The 27,650-nt window shown below is 57.4% G+C and overlaps 2 protein-coding genes across 7 annotated transcripts in view; one reads left to right on the forward strand and one right to left on the reverse strand.

Annotated features, from left to right (window-relative positions):
- The window catches only part of DNAAF5 (dynein axonemal assembly factor 5), a 48,343-nt gene extending 42,363 nt beyond the window's left edge, over positions 1–5,980 (reverse strand). For all 3 annotated transcript variants that reach the window (XR_008294709.1, XM_053213606.1, XM_053213605.1), the window contains exons 1-2: positions 5,339–5,980; positions 2,695–2,879 (exon numbers count right to left, since the gene is read on the reverse strand). Coding sequence is in view for 2 of the 3 variants with exons in the window: in XM_053213606.1 (XP_053069581.1) it covers positions 2,695–2,879; positions 5,339–5,957 (804 nt within the window). In the remaining variant the exon portion in view is untranslated. The remainder of the gene's footprint in view (positions 1–2,694; positions 2,880–5,338) is intronic.
- A 73-nt stretch (positions 5,981–6,053) lies between these two features.
- Positions 6,054–27,650, forward strand: part of PRKAR1B (protein kinase cAMP-dependent type I regulatory subunit beta) — a 113,830-nt gene continuing 92,233 nt past the window's right edge. The window contains exons 1-3 of one of the 4 annotated variants that reach the window (XM_053213610.1): positions 6,075–6,197; positions 18,016–18,098; positions 20,156–20,356. In XM_053213610.1, coding sequence (XP_053069585.1) covers positions 20,177–20,356 — 180 coding nt within the window. In that variant the 5' untranslated portion in view covers positions 6,075–6,197; positions 18,016–18,098; positions 20,156–20,176. Of the gene's footprint in view, positions 6,198–18,015; positions 18,099–18,424; positions 18,607–18,919; positions 19,046–20,155; positions 20,357–27,650 lie in introns of those variants that run through there. The other 3 variants (XM_053213609.1, XM_053213608.1, XM_053213607.1) reach the window with 3 other exon arrangements.

The raw sequence follows: 27,650 nt of genomic DNA on the forward strand, positions 1-27,650 counted from the left end.
CTCATCGGCGAGAAAGCTGGTGGCCAGCTCCACGTTGGATTGGAAATCCTACCTTGATCGGCCCTGGAAGTTGTGCAGGGCAAATCAAATCCCACCGGGAAGAAACGAAAATAAAGATAGCTTTAATAGCGGACAGTGTTTCTGGAATACTAAACCACAAGAAAGAGTTGCAGCCCCAAGTTCTGGAAAACTCCGTCAGCAAGGAGGCGGCATGTTGCCCCTGACGGCAGCAACGGCCGTGCCGTTCTCAGGGACCTGTCCATTGACACGCAGCCATAGGGTTTACGGGGACCTGTCGACACCCATTCACAGGTCCACACTCACGGGGCCTGTGACACAAACAGGCTGTTTACGGGAAGCTGCCGACTGATACTCAGTAGCCCTGTTCACACAAAGCTGTCGTACGCAGTCATCACGCTCCTTCGAGGGAGGCTGTTCCATCTGCCCTCGCGCCTCGAGTCCGCCTGGCACAAGCCGGGAGGGAGGCCGTCCCGGGGGTGGCGGCACCATCGCCTGCCACCGGGATCCAGCTCGGCCCCCGCCTCCCGCAGCAGGTCTCTGGTCGAGGCCGCAGCCGACCCAGCACCCCGCCCCCTCCCGGGGCAGAGCCTGCTTCTGCTCTCGGTCCCCACCTCCCATGCTGCCCGGTGCCGACCCCATCCAGCTCACGGGGAGGGATGGGGGGCAGCGTCCCCAGTCACCCCCGTTCAGCGGCCCGCAGGTTGTTGGGAGCAGGGAAGGGCTCTCTGTCCCTGAGGGGTATGGACACGGCCTGAAGCGACATCCTGGGCGTCTGGCACGCCACACCCGGACCCCGGTGCGGGACGTCACAGGCGGGCAACTGAGGGGGGCTTCTGTCCTGGCCCCTAGAGCCCTGAGGAAGACTCATCCTGCCGAGAGCCACCCCCAGCCCCTCTGCCTCGTCAGGAATCCAACAGCAAGTGGTAAGAAGCTCTAAGCCGCCCACAGAACCCCAACAGGCATCGGGGCCCCTTCTGTGCACGTGTGCACACGTGCCTACGGGCCACACTGAGACACCGCTTCGTAGCCGGCAGGGCGGCGACAGACACACACACCCCAGAGAAGCGCCGTGGGGACGTGGAGGGGGCGGACCCCTCGCGCACCGCTGCCAGGAACGCCAGGCGCGCGGCCACCACGAATGGCCCGATGGCTCTTCAATAGGCCAAACAGACAGCTGCCGTACGACCCAGCACCCCCACTCCTGGGTCTACGCCCCGGCCCCAGAGAAGCGAACGTGGGCTCAGACACCGGCGTCCCCACGTTGGCACAAGCGCCCGGCGACGGGTGAAGGGACAGAATACAGCCCACCGCACCACGGCGATCCCTCAGCCTCACGGAGGAACGCAGCGTGACCCCCGCTCCAACACGTCGCCTGGTGGAAGAGCCACCAAGACCACTCGCTGTCCTGCTCACGGGCGGCAGGGAGTGGGGGCGGGGAGGAGGGGGAGAGCGCGGTGGGAAGAAGTTGTGGTTAACGGCGGCGGTCCCACGGCGTCGTGAACGTACTTCACGCGTCCGAACTCCATCTCAAAAGTGGTAGAAATGGCCCGCTTTACGTTACGCGTATTTTACCAAACACTCTAAGAATAACATACCAAAGACGTCGAACATTTGAGTGAGTGATTTGCACACTATGTGCGTTGTAGCTCCATAAAGCTGCGTGAAAAAATAAAACCAAACAAAGCAACTTGGAAGGACACTGAAGCGTGCCTGCGGCCAGGCGGCCGGATGGTGCCGGGCAACACTCTCTAGTGTCACCACGCCTGGGCCCCGGGGGCCAGCTCTGGCGGGGCCACCCTGAGCGTGCAGCGCCGTTTCTAGACCGCAGGGGACATGCGAGCAGCTGGTGTGAAGGGTTAAAGGACACGGTGTGTGGACAATGGGGGGAGGGGCCGGCACACAAGTGCTCCCCCATCGGGACAGCAGGGGCCAGGCGGCCATAGCACCAGCTTTTCAGTCCTTGGCCACCTTGGGCCACCTCATGCCCCCACGGCCACGGGCAGGGGCACTTTCTAACCACTCGGGGGACTTCCGCCAGCAACCGCTGCCCCTCCCTCCCCGGGCGACCCCCTGGTCCATCTCCTCCCTCCCCTAAGTGATCCCCTCCCCGTCTCCTCTCTCTGGGGGGCGGGTGGCTCTCCTCCCCTTGTTGTTGCCGGGGGTCTTCAGGTTCTACAAGCAAACTGTGGCCTCACATCCATGACCCACCCTCCCACCTGACTTCTGCCAACAGAAAAGCCAGCATTCTGGTCTCGGTCTGTCTCTCTCTCGGTGGGTCCCAAGGCCCAACAGAAACATGACCCCGACACACCAATTCTGACCCTCCTTCTCCTCCTCCTCACAGTTCTGGTTCACCAACCGCTGGGGTTCATCAATCCGCCTCAATGGACGTGCGTCTCACAGATGCCTCTGAAACCACGCGCTACACACAGTTCGACTGTTTTCCAAGGAGGAAATACTCCTGTCCCACGTTCCCCCAAGTGAAGAACAACGAACATATTAAAACAATTCAACTCTCCCCGTTTTCCCAGAGGCGTGAACTAAGACCGCCCAGTGACGGCGAATGATGCGAGATGTCCGGGCAACAGGTAAGAGTTTTACAGAAAAAAAGAAGTTACAAATAGCGCGTTCCCGGTGAAGAGGGGCGGACCACCTAGAGGAGAAACTCGTTACCTGGGGGACGTCATCGAAGAGCCTCTGAGCAAAGTGAGGGAGGACGTCGTCCACCGACTTCCCGCTGCCAAACTGGATCACAGAGCCGGTGGCCTCGATGACAGCCACCCGCACCTTCCAGTGCTGGTGTGAGATGCTCTGCATCAGGGGGCCGATCAAGGACTCCGACTGCATGTGGAAGTGGTCTGTGAGACAGGGGAGGAACCCAGTTACCTCCACGGGCTCCTGGGAGGACAGGCCCCCCCCGCCGTGTCCCGGAACGCCCTCTCCCCACCCAGGTCCCTGCTGCCGGCCTGCCGAGCACAGGTGTGTGCCCCCTGGCGCCGGGAGAGGCACAGGACTGGCGTGTGGCCCAGACAGCACGAAAGGAAAAGGCCAGGGGCTTGACTCCCTCTCGGCCGAAGGCAGGAGCTACGAGGAGAGTGTGAGGCTGACAGCAGTGGCACTGGGTGTCCAAGAGGGATACCAAGCAAAGGAGAGAAACGGAGCCTGGAGGACGCTGCCCAAGTCCCCACACTGGCTGTGCCTCGAAGCCAGATGGCTGGTGCTACACAGGGAACAGGGCCGACATCACTTGGGGTGAAGCCACTCCACTTCCTACTTGTTCGGGCCTCGCACAAAATCAGAACTGGGAGGTCTCTGACAGGTAGGCCGGCCCGCTGGTGTGGGAGTTCTGACTTCAGTTCTGCTGCTGCTGGAGACGCAACCACAGACGGCTACTTCGGGGATGCTGTAGCTGAGTTCTTTCACCCTGAGGGCCTCAGACCAAGGCGGGATATTGACCTAGCGCTGCCCAGTGTGGTGTGGATCCAGGAGAGGGTCCTCACGGGGAGCCGGCAGAGTAGAGGGATTGGAGGAGGGACATCGTTCAAGCACAAGGAACCGTCCCTCGCTCGGAAATGAGTGGGCACCCAGGATGTGGGCAGGCACTGCCCCACCCTTCCAGAACTTACAATCCAGTGAGGGAACACGCAAAGGCTGCAAGGCAGAAGCCGTCACCCTGGCTGACACACAGACCAGGGAGCGAAGTGGTCGGGGGGTCAATGAGAAATGTGTTAAAAGCTTGTAATTCCCTTGGGGTGCCTGGGTGGCTCAGTCGGTTAAGCGGCCGACTTCGGCTCAGGTCATGATCTCACAGTTCGTGAGTTCGAGCCCCGCATCAGGCTCTGTGCTGACAGCTCAGAGCCTGGAGCCTGCTTCACATTCTGTGTCTCCCTCTCTCTGCCCCTTCCCTGCTCATGTTCTGTCTCTCTCTGTCTCAAAAATAAATAAACATTAAAAGAAAAATTAAAAAAAAAATAAATAAAAGCTTGTAATTCCCAATGGCTGTCTCCAGCCCAAGCCTCAAACCCAGCTCTCTTAGAATTCTGTACTATTTGAATCCAAACTTGTCACTTACAATGGAAATCTTGACGGTCCCTAATGGCAAGGGGTGAAAAGAAGCCTCATTCATTCTTCTTTGTCTCCTGTCCACCCAAACCTCCTTCTCCCTCATCCCCCACCCAGTTCAACAGGACACCCTGCCAGCTCCATGCCCGACATCCATCCATCCATTTTCTTCCATGTCTGTTGGCGGACCGCTCGCCCCCACAAGTCCAAGCCAACCATCATCTGAGTATGGATTAACTCTTGCCCCAACTGACCTTCTCATTTCCCCTTGCCACCTTTGGTGATCAATTCTCTGAGCACCACAGTGATCTTTTAAACATCAGAACTGGGGTGCCTGGGTGGCTCAGTCGGTTAAGGATCCGACTTCAGCTCAGGTCATGATCTCCCAGGTTGTGGGTTCAAGCCCCACGTCAGGCTCTGTGCTGACAGCTCAGAGCCTGGAGCCTGCTTAGGATTCTGTGTCTCTTTCTCTCTCTGCCCCTCCCCCACTTGTGCTCTGTTTCTCTGTCTCTAAAATAAATACACGTTAAAAACAAAATTAGAATCTGAGCCTCTCCCGCCCTTTCTCCACACCCCCCACTGGCTCCCCATTGCATTTAACACTAAATTCAAACCTGCAGCAGCTTCCCCCCTTTCTTCCCTCCAGCAATCTTGACCTCCTTTCTGCTCCTCAGATCGACCAAGTTGTTTATTCCTCAAAGCTGGTTTCCTCCAGACCACAGATCACAGATCTTCAACCTCTCTATTTCCTCCTACAGGAAGCCTTCCCAACGGGACTAAGTAGAGGCCTCCAACCATTCCACATCCTAGGCAGTAAGGAGAAGTTAACTGGGGCAAGATACTGCAGAAACAGCTACTTAGAAAAAGGGAATGTCCTGATCAGATTAGAATTCTTAAAATAATGGAGAACGAATTAAAGGAAAACATGAGAGAAGCGGCCTCTGTCCATTTAGGAGGACAGCGCTCCGACCCAAAGAGGGAAGACCGATAAGCTTAGCGATGGGGACGAGGCCTGGGAGACCGCAGCGGTGAGTCTCGGAGCGCGCTCCCACCAGCGCCCGGGTTCGCCACGCGGGTGAGAAGCAGTTACCGGAACGCGCCGCGTCCCAGACCCTCTGGGCGACTTCAGCGGGGTTTCCGCGACTCTGCATTTTGCGAACCACCGAACGGCCACGAGCGGCCGCAGCTTCGGGCGTCGGGGACGGCGCCCGTGCCTGCCCGCACCCCCACCCCGACCCCCGCGCGAGACGGGCACCTGGCGTGGCGCGCGCCAGGCTGGCGGCGCACTGGCAGCTCTCGCGGCGCACGGCGGCGAACGGGTCGAGCAGCGTGCAGCGCAGCACCCTCACGGCGTCGTCCAGGTGGGGCGCGAGCGCGGCGCCGCCCAGGCGCACGGCCAGGCCGAGCAGCTGCACGAGCGCCAAGCGCAGCTCCTCGCAGGTCTCGGGCGGCCGGCCGCGCTCGGACTCGGGGCCGGCCAGGCGCGCGACCAGCGCCGGCAGCAGGCGCGGCAGGGCGTCGCGGGGCCGCGCGGCGCGCCGCAGGCCCAGGCCCAGCAAGTGCGCCGCCAGCGCGCGGCAGCCCTCCGCCGGGTCGGCCAGGCAGCGCAGCAGGCGCGGCAGCAGCAGGCGCGCCCACGGGCCCTGGAAGCCTGCGGCCGCGGCGGCGGACTCGGCGGCGGGCTCCTCGGGCCACGCCGCCTCGATTGCGCGCTGCAGCGCCTCGAGCGCGCGCCGCCGGCTCAGCTTGCTGTCGGCCTCAAGCCCGGGCAGCAGGCGGCTCAGGGCGCGGCTCAGCTCCGCCGCCTCGGCCGTCTCGGCCGCCTCGGCCGGGCCCGGAGGCGCCGCGGCCTCCGCCGCCACCAGTGCCGCCATCTTGCCCGCGTTGCCCGTCGCTAGGGGAGACCGGCGCTTTCACGACGGCCGCGGCGCGGATTACGGCTCCCCTTCCGGTTGGTCGCGAATACAACTTTATCGGCAGCTCTGGGCGCGGACGGGACACTGCCGGGAGGGGCCGGAAACGCCGCGGGTTCCTGCGCGCTCGGGTCTCAGCGTAGCGGTAGGAGGCGAAACTGGTCCCGGGGAATGAATGGCGAAGGGACTTGATGTGGACAGGTAAGGCCTGCCCGTGAAATGACAGCACCGGTGACCGGGCAGGGTCAGTGAGAGGAACTCCGCGGAGGCGCTGGCGGGAGAGCGGGAGCGGGAGGGAAACGGCAGGGGCAGAGGCCCCGGGTGGGGGTGCTGTGGTTTGAATTGTCTCCCCCCAAGTTCGTGTATTGGAGTCCTAGTCCCGAGAACCTCAGAACGTGACCTTATTTAGTGATAGGGACCTCACAGCGGCCATCAGGGTAAAAATACGTCACGGGGGCCATGGTCCCATGCGACTGCCCCTATTGCATCCACACGACTCCTGAAACAGAATGCTATGGGCACCAGTGACAGTCACAACAAAGTTTATTACAGTGAGAGGCAAGGCCGACCGACCGGGACCGACACTCTTGATAAGAGTGCAGCCTCGAACAGCCGGGGTAGAGAGTTTTTATAACCGATCACATCGCTTTATCATCACCTGGGAACAGAACAGAGGGACAGTTTCCAGATGAGTTAGAAACAGTTGCCAGATGAGTTAGAAACACCCCAGATGAGGTGATTATTTTCGACTTTCTGCCTCTAAGTTGCAACCAGTGGATCTCCTTGACCCTGCCTCTGATGCTCTTTTCTTTGAACTTTTGTTTCCTTAATTGGTGAAGCCTAATTTACAAGAGTATGTGGGGTAGTTTACAATAGCAAAGCAAGGCTGTTATCTCTTAACCTTCAGTGTCAACACAAAGCTGTTATTTTTCAAGCTAAGTGTTAGCCCTACACTACAGTTTAACCCTTACACTATGAAGGGCGGATTTTGGAGGTGGATGCAGCACACACGGAGAACACCACGTGTGCAGGCCAGGGACAGCAGCCCGGGACAGAGCGGCCCAGCGGCCTGGGGACAGCGGCCGGGACAGAGCTGCCCAGCGGCCCAGGACAGAGAGGCCCGGCAGCCTAGGGACAGCGGCCTGGGACAGACTGGCCTGGCAGCCTGGGGGCAGTGGCCCGGGACAGACCTGCCCCAGCAGCCTGGGGAGGAACCAGCCCTGACTTCTGGCCTCCAGGACTGTCGTGGAAGGCACCCGGTCTGCCAAGGGAGCCCATCAGGGAGGCCCCGAGGCTGTTCTGGAAGCTCCTTGTGGCTGCAGCCCAGGGACCCAGGGAGAGCAGGAAGGCGGGGAGGGGGTCAGACCACCAGGGCCTTTATCTTAGACTGATGGGGACACAAGGAAGGCTGCAGGGGTGGGAGGGTCGGCACCGGCAGGCTGGCACTTTTCTGAGCGTGCTTCGCTGCTGTCGGGGGAGTGGGGGGCAGTTGTGGCTGTTTGAAGGGGAGCTCTGCCCCAGATGGGAAACAGCAGGCAGTCGACTTAGGGTGTTGCGGCCTCCTGCTCCAGAAAGCGTGGTGCAGACTCACTGTTCCTTGCTCCTTCCTGTGGAATACCTTACCAGTAATTCCACAGGGATGGGAAAGGACAGGCCAGGGTCCTCAGCACTGGGTGGTGGCCGCACAGTGGGTTCCCTGGGTTTTCCTCTTCTCTCTCACAGGTTCCCAGAATAGGTGCCAGAGAGGCCTGCAGCCCAACCCAGAACTGCCTGCAGGCTGTTGAGTTTGACTAAACTCGTCTATAATGTTGCTGCCTCTGTGTCCGTGGAGTGTAGCCAGGCAGCCTGCAGGGGCTTTGGACCAGCACCAGCCCCTCCCACGCGCACGTGTCCTGGAATTCCTGCAGAGTCCCAGTCAGTGAAAGTTCTGGTATAACTCTCCTACGACCCTTGTGATAAGCACGTTCCCCTGACGCCCAGGGAGCCCCTGCAAAGCTGACCAAAGCCCTGCTCTTTTTCACTCAACTTGACCGATCCGGCCTTAGCCCCGAACCCCCAAAGCACTCCACGGACCCTTTCTCTGCCTGTGCCCTGCCTCTACCTCCCCACGTGCTGTGCTGTGTACGCCCAGGACCTGTGAGTCATAAGCGCCTCTCATGTACTTTCCCTCCCAGTCCTTGTTGACCCCTCAGGTTCTGCCTGTCAGATGTTAATGTAACAGTCACAGCACGGGCAAGAAAATTGCAGGACGAACCACCACTTTCTGGCCACAGGACTGGGAAACACATCATAGTTAAACTTCTGAAAACCGAAGAGAGGAGAAAAAATGTTATACGTAGAAACGATGCATGGCCTGTAGGGGAACAGCAGCATGAGTGACAGCAGGTGTCTTATCCTACATCACAGAGGCCGGGAGGAAGCAGCATGTTGTTCAAGCATTGAAAGAGATTGAAAGGGAAGTGAATTCTCTACCAACAGAACCGTCCTCAGGAGTGAAGGAGGAATGAAAATATTCTCAGAGAGAAGCAGACTGATAGAATTTGTTGGTAGCAGATTTGCCCTTGGTGAATGATTAAAAGGAGCTGTCCAAGAAGAGGAAAATTGTAACAGGAAGGCAGGGACCTTCAGAAAATTAAGAATAGAATGGGTAAGAGTGGAAGAAAACATGACTGACCGTCTTTCACTTCGTAAGTTTCTTTAATCATGGTTGATGCTTGAAGCAGAAAATAACACTGATGTGGGGCTCAGTGTATGCAGAGGAAATATTTATAATTATATTTGAAAAGTGGGAAGGATGAAGGGACATAAGTGGCAGTAAGGTTTCTACACTGCAGTCGACATGGCACAACATCGATACCAGGGGACCTCTAAGTGCCGTGTGTGTGTGTGGTGATGTCTGGAGCAGCCGCTGAGAAAACTCAACACGGTGGTAGAGGCAGAAACATTACATGGAATTCTAACAAATGTTTCAGGATCTCACAGGGCACAAGAGAGGAAACAAACACGATTAATGAAATGGCAGACAGAAGCCCTAATATGTCAATGACTACTTTAACGTAAATGGTCTAAATGTACCAGTTAGAAGACAGAGGTTGGCAGAGTGAATAAACTGAGACCCGACTCTGCGTTGTCTACTATACGCTGAAGCTCATTTTGGCCACAGGGACATGGGTAGATTGAAAGTAAAAGCATGGAAGAGGATATATCGAGTAAACATTAATTTTTAATAAGCAGATAGACTCTATTAATATCAGCCAAAATAATCTTCAGAGTGAAGAAACTTTCTCAGAAAAAAAACAGGGACATTACCTAATGATAAAATGACCAATCCCAAGTGCACAGGCACCAAATGACAGCTTCAGAGCATATGAAGGACTTTATATGAGGACTTCTTACCCACTCTCAGCAGTTGCTAGAATTACTAGACAGACATTCAGCAAAGATACACAAGAGCACCACCCTCAACCGACAGGATTAAGGGACACTTGTGGAACACTCCACCCAACAATAGCAGAGGACACATTCTTTTCCAGTGACCATGGAACATATTCCAGGAGAGACCATATCTTGGGCCATAAAACAAAATCAATTTAAAAGAATTGAAACCATACGGAGACTATGTTCTCTGAATCAAACTGAAAATCAGTAGCAGACAATAAGAAAATCTTCAAACATGGAAATTCAGCACAGGTGTCCTCAGAGATACAAAGGAATGAACGGCTGCTCCACACAAGGAGCTGGCAACTCTAGGGAAAATGTCCTGAGTCCAAAGGGCAGTCATTAAAGGGTGAGTGCAGCGAGATCCCACTTACGTGACGTTCGTGAAGTGACAAGTCCAGGTCTTCGTGGTCTCCGGGGTTAGGGATGAAGCTGGGAGTGGCCATGATGTGCCGATGGGGCAGTCGTGTGTGGTGACGGTACTTAAGCAGTGTGATGGTGGTGGTGGTGGCCACTCGGATACACAGACGGCATCTGCCCTGTCTCCTTCCCGAAGACACACAGCCAGACCAAAGGGAAGGAAGTAAACTGGTGATCACAGGAGCAGCCCAACGGAAGGGCCAGTGCATCAAAATAAGTACGACATGCCCATAAAAGAGGTGAAGGTCTTTATCTTGGCGGCGTGACACCGGGAACAAGAAGAAGGTGCCTAAAAGAGGTGGATAGAAGCAACAATGCTGATATCTGGTTGATGGATGCCCTAGAGAAAGGGGTCATAAATATGGGGAGTACCCAATATTTGAAGGGACAACGGAGACAAATTTTCCAGAGTGTAAGAGAAAGGACCGTCAGGTTAGATCTGCAGAGTACCAAGGAGGCACATATTTTTTTTTAAATTTTTTTTTTAACATTTATTTATTTTTTAGATAGAGACAGAGCTTGAATGGGGGGGGGGGGTTCAGAGAGAGAGAGGGAGACACAGAATCTGAAACAGGCTCCAGGCTCTGAGCTGTCAGCACAGAGCCCGACACGGGGCTTGAACCCACGGACTGGGAGATCATGACCTGAGCCGAAGTCGGACGCTTAACCGACTGAGCCACCCAGGCGCCCCGGAGGTGCACATATTGACAGGCTATGGAATCTAAGAATGTCAAAGACAAACGTGGAGAAGACTGCCAGAGAAAAAACAGATTGCTTTCAAAGGAACAGGAATCAGATTGCGATCAGATGTTGTTAGTCTACCAGGATCTCCGTTATGCTTCTTGTCCACGTAGAGTATGGAAGGTTGATTTTTCCCCCCAGTAGCAAAATACGTAGATAAACCTGAACCTGGTAAAAGAAAAGGAATAATAAAGGTTAGAACAGAAAGTAATGAAGTAGAAAAACGTACAGTGGAGAGTATCAATAAAACCAAGAGTTTGTTCTTTTACGAGGCTACGAAAGTTGATAAACCTCTGTTAAGACTGACAAGGGGAGAAAATGAGACAGCACAAAATACCGACACGGAGTGGAAAGGGGTTATCACTACAGGTCCTGAGCAATAAAGAGACACTACAAGGAGCATATGAATCACTTTATTCCTCCCAAAGTAGATGAATTGGTGGCTTCCTAGGAAAATGTGGTTTACTAAAACTTATGCAAGAAGAAACAGGAAGGCAGGAGAGTCTGGTACCTAGTAAAGAAATTGACTTTGTGGTTTAAAAGCATTGGGGCGCCTGGGTGGCTCAGTCGGTTAAGCGAGTGACTTTGGCTCAGGTCATGACCTCGCAGTCAGTGGGTTCAAGCCTCGTGTCAGGCTCTGCGCTGACAGCTCAGAGCCTGGAGCCTGTTTCGGATTCTGTGTCTCCCTCTCTGCCCCTTCCCAGCTCACACTCTGTCTCTCTCTCTCTCTCTCTCTCTCTCTCTCTCTCAAAAATAAACATTAAAAAAATAAATAAAAAGCTTCCCATGGTAATGGCTGTAAGCACAGGTCTCTATTAACTTCAAAATATTTAACTAGGAAATAACTCTAGGCCTAGACTCTTTGACACCAGGAAGAGGGAGCATCTCTAAACCCATTTTATGAGGCCAGCATCATAACCTTGATCCCACACGGTGACAGGGACATTACACAAAAGGAATATCATAGATCAGTCTGTCTCATTGAATACAGATGTAAAAATCCTAAATAAAATATTAACCAACTCAGTCTGGAAATCAAGAATTTAAAAAGAATAAAACATTGTGACCAGATTGAACTTATTCCAGGAATGCAAGTTAATTTAACATAAAAATGAATGTAATTTACCACATTAAAAAAAGCTGAAGAAAAAAAAATCATGGGATCATCTTGGTGGGTGCAGAAAAAGCATGTGATGAAACGTGACACCTGTTCATGACAACAACTTGGCAGATGAGGGATAGAAGGCACACCCACAAATACCCACTTAGCAAATGTCACATGAGATGCAGAGGACAGGTTCCAAAGACAGCTGCTGACATTCCTCCCATGCCTGCACACGGATCCAGCCTCGTGTTGAATCTGAGCTGGCCTGCGAGCTCGCCTGGTCCCTGGAACGTGGCAGGAAGCGTGCCGAGCTGTCTCCACGCCTAGGGGAGGTGGTTACTAAAACAACAACAACAGAAAACAACACATATTGGCAAGGACGCGAGAAACCGGAACCTTGGGCGCTGCTGGTGGAGGGCCGCTGTGGAAGATGGTCTGGCGGCTCCTCAAAAAACGAAACCTGGGACTCCCGTAAGATCCACTACGTCTGTGTCCTGTTACACAGCCTGTAGAGGTGGACACAGGTCGGGCAGGTCCCTGCACGCCCGTGCTCCCAGCAGCCGAGCGGTGGAAGCAGCCCGAGTGTCCATCACGGGTGACGGATAAACCGTGGGGTACTGTCGAGCTGCAGAAGGAATGAAGTGTGGACGCCGGCCACCGTGTGGCTGAACCCTGAAAACACGATGCTCGGTGAGAGCCCGACACGGAAGGCCACGCAGCGTAGATTCCCCTTCTGTGAGGTCCCTGAGGCTGACACAGTGGCCGGTGGTGTGCCCTCTCCTGGGAATTCTAGATGCCAGAGGCCGTTCCGACGCGGGAGGGGGCAGGCCCCGTTACGGAGTCTGGGGAGGGTGGTGGGAGAGCAAGAGAGGGGCAGAGCTAAGGGACCCCTCTCCTTCCCCACTGCTCGCAGCAGGGGCGCCTCGTTGGAGGAGGCCGTGCTCCTAATCTCAGTCTGGTTTCGCGTTTTCATCACTTCCTGGTCCTGGACGATTACGACGACTGAGCTGACTGACGCTGGGTTCATATCTCAGCGTAACCTTAGAACTTTGAAACTCTACGTTTGAGCCAGAACGAGATGGCACTGTCCACACGTGCCTCTCGGGGCAGAGACGGGACTGCCTCCACTGAATAGTTAAAGAGGCTGGAAGAGGTAAGGGAAACGTGATTTCCAAGTCTATTCGCGGAGTCTCGCTTGTTCAGTGTCCTGTGCCACGTGTTTTAAAGCATGTCATTTAAGCCAGTATAACAAACCGACTTTAGCAAATAATTCGTGCTTGGTTGATTCGTTTGTGATCTCATCCAACACACGTGGGCTGTTTGACGTTTCTGGGCATCAGGACACAGCAGGCAGTCAAAGCAGATGCTGTTGCTTCTCACGGAGCCGACAGCCGGGAAGGGAGGTGCCACGTGCAGTGGGGGGCAGGGCGGAGGTGTAGACGCCCCCAGGAGAGACTCTGGAAGTGGGGTCCGAGGTGGAGGAACTCAGGCACAGAGGAAGGGAATGCTGGTCCGAGGGCCTGGGAGCAGAGGGAGGGAGGGGGACGGGGACCTTGGCTGGCTTGAAGGTGTCACTGGCTTTGCCCCTGGACCGGCCTGATGGGAGACGGTGGGGCACGTGGGCAGGGGCAGGGTTACTTTGCAGAAGCAGGTTCGGGGCTGAGGGGCAGGGGGATGACCAGGGCATTCTGATTTCTGGCTTGGACAGGGTCACAGACAGCTGAGACCTCCAGGATCCAGTAAGTCAACGTGGGGTAGCCTCCGTCCCAACGCTCACCGGCTCGCGTGCGTTAGGAAGTCCGTAGGCTGGGAGCGGTCTCCAGCCCGTGGTGGCCGGGCCCCCTCGAAGGCTGGGGCCCCGCTGCGGGGCAGCTCTCCTCCTGGGCAACTCCGGCTTCCTAACTGGTGTGATGGCGGGCAGTTTCTAGCATCCGATGTGTGGCTTCACCCCTCGAGCGACACAGGCCCTCAGGGAAGCTCGGCGGCCGTCGGACGTTGGGTGCGTGTGGTGGCGGGAGGGCCGCTGCTTTTGGCCCTGCCGGTCAGGCCGGGCCCCGGGGGACTGCTGGTGTCAGTGTCTTCGAGTCAGGCTCTCCGGAGAAGACCCACCAGCGCCGGGGGAGGGCGAAGATGGGGCCCCCGGCGTTCCGGTGAGGGGCAGGGGTCCGCCCAGGTTTGGGTCTCTGCTGTCCTGGACCCCCAGTCTAGGGACCGTTCTCCTCCTCCGGGGCCGCAAGGCCAACTCTCCCCCAGCTCCGGCAGCTCTCTCTTCCAGGGGATCCGGTGAGACCACCTCTGAGGCTGCGGGGGTGGGGGTGGGGAGGCCTGTGGTGTGAACCGGGCTCTCCGACAGGCTCTGTCTGCCGGCTCACAGTTCAGCAAGTCGACGACGGCTCTCCCGTCCTCGTTCGGGCTCCCAGACTTTTCCGAGGGTCTCCCCTGGGTTCTCCCCGTCCTCGGGGCTTTGCGCCTTCACAACAAAGTCCCTTGGGGCACCTGGGTGGCTCAGCCAGTTGGGCGTCTGACTTGGTCAGGTCATGATCTCACAGTTCGTGACCTTGAGCCCATTGTCAGGCTCTGTGCAGAGGCCGCTTCAGATCTGCCCGCCCGCCCCCCCCCCCCCCGTGCCCCTCACCCGCTTGTTCTCTCTCTCAAAAATGAATATTAAAAAAAAATGCCTTTATTGGGATTTTAGTGTGGCTTGTGGAGGAAGCGAAAATAACAGGTGCTTTGAATTCCCTCTTTCCAGGAAGATTTCAAAAATTTAATGTAAAGAAAATCGATTACTTTTGAATGGTTAAGACACGCATTTGGTGCACAGCTCGAATGGCACTCGAGGACACGGAACCCAGAAGGGCTCCTGCCCCCGCTCGCCTCGGAGGCCGCCTGTGTCCTTCAGTGTCCCTCTGGACGCGCCATGCCTGAATCCGCACGCGCCCACACGTACGGCCACCCCTCAGTTGGCAGCGCACGTGCCAAGTTTCACACCGTGGTTTTGGTTTCTGCTCAGGAACACGCCGCGGGGATGGGCTGGCGTTAGCGCACTCAGGGCCGCCACATGCTTTTTAAACGGTCGTGTGGCGCCCCGTGGTCCCGTGGGCCAGAGTATGTCGTCAGACCCTGTCGATGGACACTTGGTTTCTCCTGCTGCTCTGCTTATCAGGAGTTTCTGTGCGCCCGGAGAGGTATACGTCTACCCACGTGCAGAAAAACGCACCCATCGGGATAGTCACTGAGGTATTGACTTGTTATCAGATGATTGCTAAACCTAGCGAGGTAGGATTGCTGGGATCTGGGTATTTAACAATTTTCCACGAGTGTGCGAAGAGGCCCCTCTGCACGCCCCCACCAGAAGCGTGGCCCCCACCACCTGCAGTTGCCAGACCGCGGGGCCTGTGCGAGCCCGACAGGTTAATCCGCACTGGGTGTCTTCATGCAGAGGAAATCGGTCCTTTGTGACGGGTCTCATGAATTTATCGCGTGTTTTGTTTTTATTTTGAATGTGCGAGGGTTTTTCTACGCACAGGTTTTCGTTTTTACAGAGTCGAGTTTATCGATTTTCATATTTACAGCTCCTGGATGTATGATCAGAAAGGCCTCCTGTGACAGGGCATCTGGGTGGCTCAGTCGGTTGAGCGTCCAACTTTGGCCCAGGTCATCATCTCACGGTCCGTGGGTTCGAGCTCCACGTCAGGCTCTGTGCTGACAGCTCAGAGCCTGGATCCTCCTTCGGATTCTGTGTCTCCCTCTCTCAGCGCCCCCCCCCCCGCCCCCCGCTCTCTCTCTCCTCCTCTCCCTCTCTGCCTGTCCCCTACTCATGCTCTCTCTCTCTCAAAAATAAAAAATAAATGTTAAAAAAAACAAGGCTTCCTGCATCCGGAGATGATATTTCCCAAACGTTACTTCTGTTGCTTGTATATCATCTGACCCATCTCAAGTTTATCTATACAAAGAGAGACACTGGGATCCAACCTAACTTTTTTCCAATTGACTTTACTTCTTCCCAAAGTATTAAGTTATTGTCATCCCCACAAATATGCAATGCCACCTTCATCACGTACAGAGTCCCCGTAAATATTGGTTTGGGTCTATTTCTGGATTCCTTGTTCTGATTCTTGAACGTCTGTTCTTTCCTGTACCCCGTTCATAATCTTTTAATGTATCTTCCTATGTGGCTCTGCTGGATATTCCCGCCTCCTGAGTCTGCTCGGGCTGCTATGACAAAATTACCACAGGCCGGTCAGCTTGTGAACAGCAGACACTGATTCCTCACGGCCCTGGAGGCTGGACGTGGAGAGGAAGAAACCCCTGTGGTTCCGGCCAGGCCGCTGCTGGCCGTCTGGTCACCGCATCCTCGCCGGGCTGCGGGGGCGAGGGCACGCCCCGGGTCTCTTTCGTGAGGGCACTGAGCTCGCCGTGAGGGTCCCGCCCAGGACCTAGCACCCCATGCTGGGGGTCAGGATTTGAACAGGAGTTTGGGGGGCCGCAAACGTTCTGTCTGTGGCATTTCTGTAGCTGCGTTCTTGTCCAGCACCCACCCGGACGTGAGGCTGGGCTTCTTCTCCCTGGCCCCCACCCCCTGCCCGGGACTCAGCTGTCCACGGAAAGAGTCCCCGCAAACGCGCTGATTATCCCGTGGCCCTGTGGGCCTGGGGTCTGTGGTCTGTGTTCTCACCGGAGGCCCCACAGGGTGTCTGCTTCCAAGCGTGGGCTGTCACACAGCAGGGCCACCCCAGGGAGCGTGGGTGATCAGACTTCACAGACATGTGAGAAAACTGGTAGGAAGTTGTGCATCCCAGACCCACCTCATGAGCCATTTAAAAGCTGAAAAATCAAGGAGCGCCTGGGTGGCTCAGTTGGTTGAGCGTCCAACTTCGGCTCAGGTCATGATCTCACCATTCACGGGTTTGAGCCCCACATCGAACTCTGTGCTGACAGCTCAGAGCCTGGAGCCTGCTTCGCATTCTGTGTCTCCCCCTCTCTGTCCCTCCCTGGTTCGTGCTCTGTCTCTCTCAAAACTAAACAAACACGAAAAGAAATAAAAGCTGAAAACTGGATAACATTGTTCTTGCAACGTTCTCCTGCTGCCTCCTTCCCAAGGAATCTCTCTCACCGAATGCAGCTTCTTCAGAAGTACAGGGTTTGGGGGATGCTTCCCGCCTCCTCTCCCCCTGTGGCCCGTCTTCTGCATCCCTACAGGGCCCCTGCCTGTGTGTGCTCAGGGTGGGACTTAGAGCCCTCCCCGAGGAACTGCTGTGGGCCTAAGAATAATAACCACTGGGGGTCACGGTCACTGGCCCCTGCTGCCTGCTGCTCCCTGCTGGCCTCCGTCCCAGCTCCTCAACTAAAAGCTGCACTCGAGTAACGTCCACCCGTTTGAGGTGTAAGGGCCTCTCCAGGAAGGCTCTGGCACCCGGCTGTCCCCCAGTGAGCAGGTCAGTAGCAGTCAGCCACATCCTCCGCCCTCAAGGCTTCTGCACGCTGCCCAGGACACGGTGCCTGTGGGGAAGTCAGACCACGGTGCCCCGCCACGTCTCCAGAGGCCAGGGTCGAACGAGTCATTTTCCCTTCTGCACCCATCTGCCCCGCAGACTGAATAAAGGAGGGAACAAACAGCACCGTGCCTATTAAGCAAGCAGATTCACGTAGTCCCACGAGGGGGGTCCACGTTGCCCCCACAGGTGCCCACCTCCGTGCAGGGGCAGCACCGCAGGGAAGTGTTCCTGCAGGAGAAACACTCCGGTGGTTGAATCCTGGTGGGAGAGTGGAGCTGACAGACCCAGGGGTGGTGCTCGGGAAAGAACGTGGCTCTGAAGTCGGGTCTTTGCAAGGCTTGGTCACCCAGGTTCTAGGGGTAAGTACCCCCCCCACCCAGAGCTCGGATTGTCGATAACCTCTGCTGGGGAACGCAGTAGGGCTGAGCATGTAGCGGGAGGCCTCCCTGTGGGTGGAGGGGACGTTCTCAGACGAGCACTATTTACGGGGCTTGTGAATGGGCGACCTGATACCAGCCGTTTGTTCCCAGTGGAAGGCGGGGGCTCCTGGACACCCTACAAGAAGCCAGGATTTATCACTGCCCGGGGGGAGGTGACCTACCCGTGACTGCCAGCATTGTGGGTGCTCATGGTTTCACACCCCAGCTCTGCGAGGGACATTCCCGCTGTCCTCACGTAAGCGCATCAGCTACTGATGGTCCAGTTGGCTGCCCAGCTGACCCCTGACCTCCCCCCACATTGAGGGCAGGCGCTGGGGAAGCGGAAAGGAGCTCCTAGCTTCTCCACCTGAGTGTGACCTGTTCCCTTTACCTTCACGTAGGCAAGAGAAAGTGGGGCCAGCGTCAGCCCTCCTGGGGGAGCGCACCGGTTGAGGCCGGCCTTGCTGTGATGTGCTGAGAACAGGTGAGCAGGGAGGACAGGTGACTGTGCACAGGAGAGTGTGGGAGAGGTGCACAAATATCTTCTGTCCCTTCAAGGCCTGGGTTACCTGCCCTTCTCCTGGTATCTGGACCACTCTGTGGCAAGGGTGGGGTCCCCCAGCAGACTGAGATGAGTTTCTGCCCCCACCCTGCCAGAATGGGGGCAAAGCGTGGTTTGGGCAACAGGAAAGTAAGGACAGTTCCGTTTTCTGCAGGTCTGGGCTTACAGATTAGGAAGTCACGGGTTGGCGGGGGGGGGGGGGGGGGGGGGCTCTGCAGGCCTCGGTAACCTCGTGGACACCGGAGGGTGGTGGGAAGAAATTAGGATGACCCCCTGATTTCCCACTGGGACATCTGAAGGAAATCGGCTCACCTCTACGTCTGGGCCCATCTGGCCCCTCTTCTGGCCCTGACTTGGGGCCCTCGACCCCGAGAATGGGTGCACTTGCTGGAACCAGCACGCTGCAGGCTGTGTAGATGGAACACGCCAGGTGTCAGCAGTGGGGGCCGTGACCCTGATGCCGCCTCAGCTGCAGCCAACCAGGGTGCAGGGGAGAGGGGTAAGGAGGTGTGGGCGGTGGGCGGCCGGCGGCGGAGGGCGGTGGTCCTGGCCGGCCCTGGGTTTGTCCAACTCGAGGCCCGCCCGGGCTTGGCCAAGGAGGGGAGGGGGGGGGGTGCAGAGGTAAGCTAGGGGCGAGGGGACACCCGCGCGGAGAGGTCTGTGGTCGGGCAGAGGGAGGCACGCCGCGGTGCCGGAAGTAGACGAGGTCGGGGGCGGGCGGGGGGGAGGGGGCCGGCCGGGAGCCGGGGGCGGGTCGGCGCGGCGCGGGGGCGGGCGGAGGGCGGCGCCGCTGCAGTGCGGGGACCCGCTCGCCCGCCGTCCCCTCGTCCGCGCGCAGCCGCCTCGGGCTTCGGGCGCCGCGCAGGCAGGTACGCGGGGCTGCGACGGGGTCTGCGTAGGGCCCCCCGGCCTGCGCGGGCTGAGGGGTGGCTGGGCCGGCCGCGGGGCCCCGGGAAATGTGGGCCGGGGGAGCCCCCGCCCCCTTGGCCGCACCTGGGCCCGTCGCGCCGTCGTGAGGGGCGCGCGGGCTGGGGGCTCAGGGCGGGGGCGCCGGGCCTGGGGAAGGGGTGCGGGGGCCCGAGGAGGTGGGGCCTGGGGAAGGGGCACAGGGACGGGGTGGGGGAGGGCAGGGCTTGGAGAAGGGGCGGGGGGCGCAGAGGTGGGGGAGGGGCGCGGGGCCTGGGGAGGGGATGCAGGGGCCCGAGGAGGTGGGGCCTGGGGAAGGGGCACAGGGACGGGGTGGGGGAGCGCAGGGCTTGGAGAAGGGGGCGGGGGGCGTAGACGTGGGGGAGGGGCGCGGGGTCTGGGGGAGGGGATGCAGGGGCCCGAGGAGGTGGGGCCTGGGGAAGGGGCGTAGGGACCGGGGGCGCAGAGGCGGGGGAGGGGGCGCGAGGGGCCTGGGGGGGGTGCGCAGCCTTGGCAGCTTCCTGGGGTCCCCGCGAGGCTGGGGGGGGCGGCTGGCGGGAGCTGTGCAGCCCCAGTTCCTGACCTGTCATTGTGACTTAGCCCCCAGCGCCTGGCTGAGAACTGCGCGGCCCTGCCATTGTTCCCCATGTTCCATCCTTCCAGAAGTGCCCTCAGGTGGCTTTCGACTGTTTTCCTTCTGTTCCTGCAAAGCAGGCTTCTCGACCCCGTAGCATCACCCCTTCATCTCCCCGGTTCACACAGCTGTCCCTACAAAGGGGGGAGGGATGGTCGCCACTCAGGTTCCCAGGGCCCCCACTTTCCGCCTTCAGGTTTCTCGGAGACCAGGGGTTTGCTCATCTACAAAATCTGGTTGATCCTCCCCCATGCCCACAAAGATGTTCGCGGTAAGGCTTTGTGTGGACGACTCATCCAGCCCCTGAAAAGGAAGACCTGTGACAGGTGGGGGGGGGGGGGGGCACGTCCGCCCGTCGTGGGGTTGTTGGATTTGACATCGACACACCCCGGGTGCCTTTCAGATGCATGTGTACAGTGGCCTGGGTTTTCTTCCCCAGGAGGCCAGAAGTGGGGCCACCATGGCGTCCCCGTCCTCTTGCCCGGCGGCGGAGGAGGACGAGAGCCTGAAGGGGTGCGAGCTGTATGTGCAGAAGCATGGTGTTCAGCAGGTCCTGAAGGACTGCATCGTGCACCTGTGTGTGTCCAAGCCGGACAGGCCCATGAAGTTCCTGCGGGAGCACTTCGAGAAGCTGGAGAAGGTCAGTGCCACCCGGTGTCCCCCTCCCCGCACAGGGGTGCTGGGCCCACCTGCTGGAGCTTGAGCTCAGGAGAGGGAGGCTGACCTCACCTGATTCATTCTCCTGCTCCGAGGTCCCAGCCACCACCTCCCTGCCCCCCTGCCCTTCCAGCGGTTCGGGGTCTGCCAGGCACAGCGCCTTAGGGAGAACTGGGAAGATGGCCTACGGGGCCCACTGACAGTTTTCTTTTTTCACATGTATTTATTTTTGAGGGAGAGAGAGAGAGAGAGAGAGAGAGAGAGAGCGCGCGCGCGCGGGAGCCCAAGTGGGAGAGGGGCAGAGAGAGAGGGAGACGCAGGATCCGAAGCAGGCTCCAGGCTCCGAGCTGTCAGCGCGGAGCCCGACGCGCGGCTCGAACCCGGGAACCGTGAGGTCATGACCTGAGCCGAAGTCGGCCGCTCAACCGGCTGAGCCCCCAGGCGCCCCTTCGGGGCCCACTGAGTTTTCAACCAGGGGGACAGAGACGGGGATCAGGTGTCGTTATGGGTGCGTTGACATTTGGGATGAAAGGACGTAGGTCTGAAGTGCATGTGACACTTGATTCTGCAGCAGTCTGCCTCTGGGAGGAGGGGGGCGCCCGCAGAGGGAAACGCCCCCTAGGCGCATGCAGCGTGGGGAAGTGCACACGACCCACGCCTGTCTTCTGAGGAGCGACCCTGCCACCCCCTGGCTCGTTCCTCCATGAACGGTCTCCCTCACCTCTTCCTGGTCCATCGGTGGGAGGACGGGCTCGGTGCGGGAGGGGGTTCCCGAGCCCCTTGGCGACCTGCCCTTCCGTGGCGGGCTCCTTCCTCTGGCTTCCCACCCTGAACCCTCTCCGGGGGGCACCTGAGGGTCCTCCTCTGGGCCCCTTGCTCACAACCTAACTTAACTGTCCCTGCCCTAGTCTCACAGGGTCGATAGAACCCTGGGGTCAGACTCAGGTCTGTTTTTTTTTTTTTTTAATTTTTTAAAATGTTTATTTTTTGAGAGAGGGGGAGAGAGAGTGAGCAAACCAGGCAGCGGTAGAGAGAGAAGGAGAGATGAATCCCAAGCAGGCTCCACGCTGTCCGTGCAGAGCCCCATGCAGGGCTCGAACTCATGAACGGTGACCTCATGACCTGAGGAAGCTCAGGTTTGCTCTTAAGCCTCTCTGAGTTCCCCCCCGGGGCATCCTGTGACCCTTAGCCCCGACCCAAAGGAATTCCTTTCTTTCCTTTAAAACAGTCTGTTAGGGGCACCTGGTGGCTCAGTCATCTGACTCTTGATCTCAGCTCAGGTCATGATCTCACTGTTCGTGGGTTCTGGCCCCTCGTCAGGTTCTGTGCTGAGAGCATGGAGCCTGCTTGGGACTCTCTCTCCTCCCGTCTGCTCCTGTCCCACTCTTGTCCTCTCTCTCTCTCAAAATAAACAAACTTAAGAAAATTAAAACAACCTGTTAAACATTTTCGAGTAAGGCCTACCTTTAAAACAATTTTTTTTTAATGCTTATTTTTGAGAGAGAGACACAGTGCGAGCGGCGGAGGGAGACACGGAATCAGTCGGAAGCAAGGCTTCAGGCTCTGAGCCGTCAGCACAGAGCCAGACTCGAGGCTCAAACTCACGGACTGTGAGATCATGACCTGAGCCGAAGTCGTACGCTCGATTGACTGAGCCACCCAGGTGCCCCAAGTAATGCATACCTTTTAAAGAAAGTTTGAAAGGTTCAGAAGCAGAAAGAAGGAGTAACAGTCATACGTGGCCCCCCTCCACCCAGTTGCCCCCTCTCCCCACACAATCGTGTCATAGATGCCATTTTATATCGCGTACTTGTGCTTTTCACGGACCTCACTCGGCTGGGTGTGTGACCCTACGTTGAAGTTTTCTCAACACTCTCCCTCATGACGAGACAACTGAGTTGTTTGTGGTTTTCTTCAAAGTTGAAAATAATGCCACACCAACACATTTGTACGTGGCCTTTTCCCCCTGTGTGTGGCATTGTTTGTTGAGTACAGTTTTTGGAAATGGGATTATGGAAATTCCAGATGGCATTGTTGAGTGGCTACGGCTTTGTTGGGTGGAGGAGGCCCCGTTGGGTGGCTGTGGCCTTGTCGTGATAGCTCACGTGCCCGCCGCTGACAGAGTTTGGCTGTGGGTCTGCCCATCGTAGCCGGCTTGGGCAGTTTTCATTTGAAAGGCTGTCGTTCCCAGTTGATGTGCAACAGTCCTGTGGCCCTCATCCACTTTGCTTACTCTTGAGGTCACGGTTGTGGAGCGGGGCCGTGGGTGTGAGTGTTGGCCACCAGGCCCACCCACAGGTGACGTGCCTGTCCCTGCGGCCTCATCCCTTGCCTCAGACCCTCACTGTCAGGGCTGCAGTCATTTGCTGGGGTTGCTCCCAAGTGGTGCCCGCCAGGCGACGTGTCTCGGAGGTGTGGCTGAGGGGCATCAGCGCGAGATGGAGAGGAGCTTCTCCACCGGGGACGGTTGGCCCCCAGGGGACACGCGGCGATGGCCGGAGATGGTTGAGCATCCAGCGGGGGGCGGAGGGGAGGCAACACGGCTGTCAGCTGTGGCTCAGTGCTCAGGGCTGGCCGGCGGAGCGGACGTAGGAGCGGGGCAAGAGGCTTTGGTGTGGACCTGAGTGAATGGCGGTGCCACCTGGCAAGAAGGGGACAGTGGGAGCAGACGGGCAGGGCGGGAGAGCGGCGACAGTGCGAGTCGTCAGGAGGCTGTGAGCTCGCGTTGGGGGCGGGGGGTGGCCGGCAAAGGGCAGGGGGCGGGAAGGTTCTCTGAGCATACTTGCCCTAGGAGGTGACAGGTGAGGACCGGGCTCTGGAAGAGGAGGGTGGCCTGTCACAGTCGGGGGAGGAGACTGAGCGCTTTCCTCCTACTTGACAACGAGGGATTCGTATCCTCGCCAAGTCATGGTCACCGTAGCCACCACGTCAGCCTGCCGGGGCCGCCGGGTCAAAGCACCGCAGGCCAGGCGGCCACACTCGGTCCTGGAGGCTGTGGGCGCGGGCCCGGCCTGCCCCAGACGCCTCCCCCAGGGTCAGCCTGTGGTGCTCCCGTCCCGACCTGCATCCACCCTCACACGGCCTTCTCTCTTTCCGTGGGGACACGTCACCTTGCCTGAGGGCCCACCCCGTGACCTCATTTTAATGATCACATCCGCAAAGACCCTGTCTGCAGATGAGCTTACGGTCTAAGGTCCTGGGGTTGGGAGCCCAACAGCTGTGCCCTGGGGGGTTGCAGTCCGGCTGCAAAGGGCTGCTTTGCTTAGGCTGCGGGCGACCGCGAGCCACTGGTAACAGGAAGAGCGGGTGACCAGCCTTCGCGTCTTTGTCAAAGGCAGCGCCAGACGAGCTCCGAGGTGTGTGACAGACGATGCGGACAGAAGCCGGTGCCTCAGGGCCCGGCTGTGGCCTGTTGTTACTTCTCTGCCACGGCTGACGCGCTCGGGCGCTGGGGGGATTTTGCGGGGTCTCTGACACCACATGCAGGCTTTCTCTACTAGGGACTCTACTAGGGAGTCCGTCCCTGGTGCTAGATCTGAGACCCCTGCCTGAGGGCGTCCTGAGGTCCCACAGGAGTCTCACTCGCTCAGCCAGCGTTCGTTAATATGGGAGCAGGAAGGCTCTTTGCCCGTGGCTGGGGGAGGGGCGGAGTCCCGGGCCACCTGCTCCCTGCAGAGGCCACCGTGAGTGGACAGCAGGCAGATGCCCCGGGAGGGGGAGTTTTCTCGTGTGACAAGCGGGAAGCGTGTGTGCGTGGCCCGGATAAAGGCTCGGCACAGAGCGGCGAGGATGGCTCAGCTCTCGGGGCGCTGCCCTGGCCGGGCCTCGGGCCTTGGTGAGTGACTTCATCGCGGGCCATTTAAGCAGGTGGTTCTTCTAAGGTCCAGACTTGAGGGGGCCAGACAGTCCTTATGCACTGACGACAAGGCCCCAAAGCTTCTCCAAGATGTGGTCTTTCAGAAGATCATGGGCGATGAAGTCGTTCGTCCTTTCCAGAATGGAGTTTAGACGCTGTAAGCAAGAGTTCCCTCCATAAAGATACACCTGTTACCGTTCACGTACGTACCAGCCCTGCGTTTTCACGAGGACTGTTCCCGCTGTGCGGCAGACACGTGCACGTGCAGACGTGGGTCGTTGTCGCGTACGTGCACTTTTGGTTTGACTTTTTGTTAGGGTTCTTTTATTGTAGTAAAATGTACGTGATATCAAGTTCACTCTGTTGACCATTTTATTTTTATTTATCATTTAAAATGTATTAAACATTTTTTAATGTTTAATTTTGAGAGAGAGAGAGAGAGAGAGAGAGGGACGCAGAGCATGAGTGGGGGAGGGACAGAGAGAGAGGGAGACACAGAATCGGAAGCAGCCTCCAGGCTCCGAGCTGTCAGCACAGAGCCTGACGCGGGGCTTGATCCCTTGAGTCCTGAGATCGTGACCTGAGCTGAAGTCGGACGCTCAACTGACTGAGGCGCCATGGCGCCCCCTTGAACGTTTTAAGGTGTCCATTTTAGTGGTGTCAAATGCGTTGATGTTCCGTGCTCATCTCAGTAGCACCATTATGGCATCCGTGGCCATAAGATCACGTGGATGTCGTGGCCTTTGTTTGCATTGTTTCGTGTTTGATGGTTTTCAGTTTCTTTCTTTTTTTTTTTTTTCTTTTTTTCCTTCAGAAAACACCTTTGTGCCTTTGTGCTGCAGTCAGGGCCTGTGCTCTGGGGTCTGCGTGTCTGCATGTTTTTACAGCTCTAGAGCCACGTTTCTGGTTTACTCCACAGAATTAGATGAGTTTGTGGTTTCCCTAACACGCGTGGCTCGTGCCGAATTCCCAGATCCTCACCAACATTGGCTCCTTTGACCGTTGTTTTGTGCTCATCTGTGGACATCGATACCTCACTGCTGTGCCTGCCCCCCCCACCCCCCGCGCCGGATATCGGTTCAGCGGTGGTGACACAGTCCGAGCGGCCAGGCTCACTGCTATGTCTTTAGTAAAAACTAACAAGTCACGCGTTTTGTTTTTGGAATGAGCGGACACAGCTCAGAAGGGGCAGCTCTCCTGGGAGACATCCGTGGCAGTAAACGGCGTCCCACCCAGACAACCGCTCCTGAGGGCGGTGGGTGGGCGCTGGGCTACGGGATGGGTCTCTGGTCACTCACTTTGGAAGCTCAGCACGTGCTTCCGGGTGACCGGCGCCATTCTGGTGGCGCCCAGAGGCCCAGACGGACGGACTGCTCCGTTGCACACCCGGGGGACCCAGAGGGGCAGGGTCGCATGGAATCGCCACCTGCTTGCCCCCTGGCACTTAGAGCCGCCAGGCCTTCTGGGCTCCAAGGCGACTGCTGCCGTGCCCGGGGACGAGAGCAGCCGCGACAGCACCCGTACCGTCAGTTAAGGCCCCGCGTCGGGCGGGGGACAAGACAGCTTCTCAGAGCAGGATACCCTACTGCATGCACGTGCCAGTGAGGCAGCCCAGAAAAGTGATGTGTGCGTATGGCACAGAGTCAAAGGTGTGAAAGCTAAAAGTCTCTCACCCCCACCGCCCCTGCCGCCCAGAGCCCACCTCTGTTGGTTCCGTTGCCTGAGATTTCTCGGGAGGATGTTATGCATTTTGGGCAACGTGGGTGCAATTTCTGGGCTGAGCTGCACGTGGGCACGCTGCCCTGAGTCTGCCCTGTCCCCGCTGACGGGTCACTCGAGGGGACGCTCCATGGCAGCACGGGTAAGCCCGCTCCGCTCGCCCTTTAAAATTCTCCTTGAGGGGCGCCTGGGTGGCTCAGTAGGTTAAGCGGCCAACTTCGGCTCAGGTCATGATCTCACGGTCAGTGAGTTCAAGCCCCGCGTCGGGCTCTGTGCTGACAGCTCAGAGCCTGGAGCCTGTTTCAGATTCTGTGTCTCCCTCTCTCTGAGCCTCCCCTGTTCACGCTCTGTCTCTCTCTGTCTCAAAAATAAATAAACGTTAAAAAAATTCTCCTTGAATTTAAATGCCCTGAAGCTCGTGCTGTGTGCTGTGCAACCACATGAGCTCTGACTGTAGTGTTCCTGCCACGGTAACCGAGGCCCAGACCTGAGATGCCACTGTTCTCTCGTCTGCATCCCCCACCCTCCGCCCATTTCTTTCTGCCCGTGCTGGTCAGACCACCCCCCACCTGTAATCCCTGGCACCACTGGAGTGTCCGAAGCTCTGCATTTTCAAGAATGTTCCTGCGTGGAGTCCTGCGTGGCATGTGGCCTTTCGAGTTTGGGTTCTTTAACTTAACGAAGCGCCTCTGAGATTCCTCGAGGTTTTGTGAGTGTCCTGAGTTTGAGTTATTTTGCCGAACTGCACTCTGCTGTGTAGACGGAGCACAGTGTGTTCATCCTTTGGCGGGTTGCATTCCCACCAGCGGTGGCTCCTGGCCCTCACGTGGCCAGCACTTGATGTTATCAGGTTTCAAAGTTTAGCCATTCTAATGGGCATGGGGTGGCCCTTCAGGCCACTGTTGCATTTCCTAATGACCAGTGCTCTTTCTATGCTCTTCCCGTGCTCTTCCTATGCCCTTACTTGCCCTTGGCCTGTCTCCCCGCCGAAGTGCCTGTTCATGGCTCTTGTCCATTTTCTTTTTTTTCTTTTTTTTTTTTCTTTGTCCGTTTCCTTACCAGGTCCTTCTCTTACTGTTGGGCTTGGAAACTCCGTGTGTTCAAGTCGTGCCCTTATGTGCATGGATGCAAGTCCTGCGTCAGGTTCTGGTTTGCAGACACCTCCTTCCAGTCCATCCTCAGCCTGTCTGCCTGGTTTTCTCACTAGTGTGTTTCACAGAGTGGAAGTTCTGGCTTCTGAAGTCCGGTTTTTCAAGGTATTTGTTTTAGTGGATTGTGCTTTTGTGTTTAGGTTTGTGTGAAGAACTCTGCACTGAATTTGGGCAGACCTTTGACCTCATCAGCTGGCCGTACGTGCTGGGGGCATGTCTCTGGATCATTCTTTTTTTTTTTTTTTTTAATGTTTTATTCATTTTTGAAAGAGAGAGAGAGAGGGAAGGGGCAGAGAGAGAGAGAGAGAGACAGAATCTGAGGCAGGCTCAGGCTCCGAGGTGTCAGCACAGGGCCCAATGTGGGGCTCGAACTCCTAAACCCTGAACTCATGACCTGAGCTGAAGTCGGACACTCAACCGACTGAGCCCCCTGGCGCCCCTGGATCATTCTGCCATTATGTGAAGATTGAAGTCGGGTAGTATGAGCCTCCCTGCATTGTTCTTTTTCTCTTTTTCTTCTTTTTTTTTAAGCGTTCATTTATTTATTTTGA

This window comes from Acinonyx jubatus, chromosome E3 (assembly GCF_027475565.1).
Source record: "Acinonyx jubatus isolate Ajub_Pintada_27869175 chromosome E3, VMU_Ajub_asm_v1.0, whole genome shotgun sequence".
In the NCBI taxonomy this organism is placed as follows: domain Eukaryota; kingdom Metazoa; phylum Chordata; class Mammalia; order Carnivora; family Felidae; genus Acinonyx; species Acinonyx jubatus.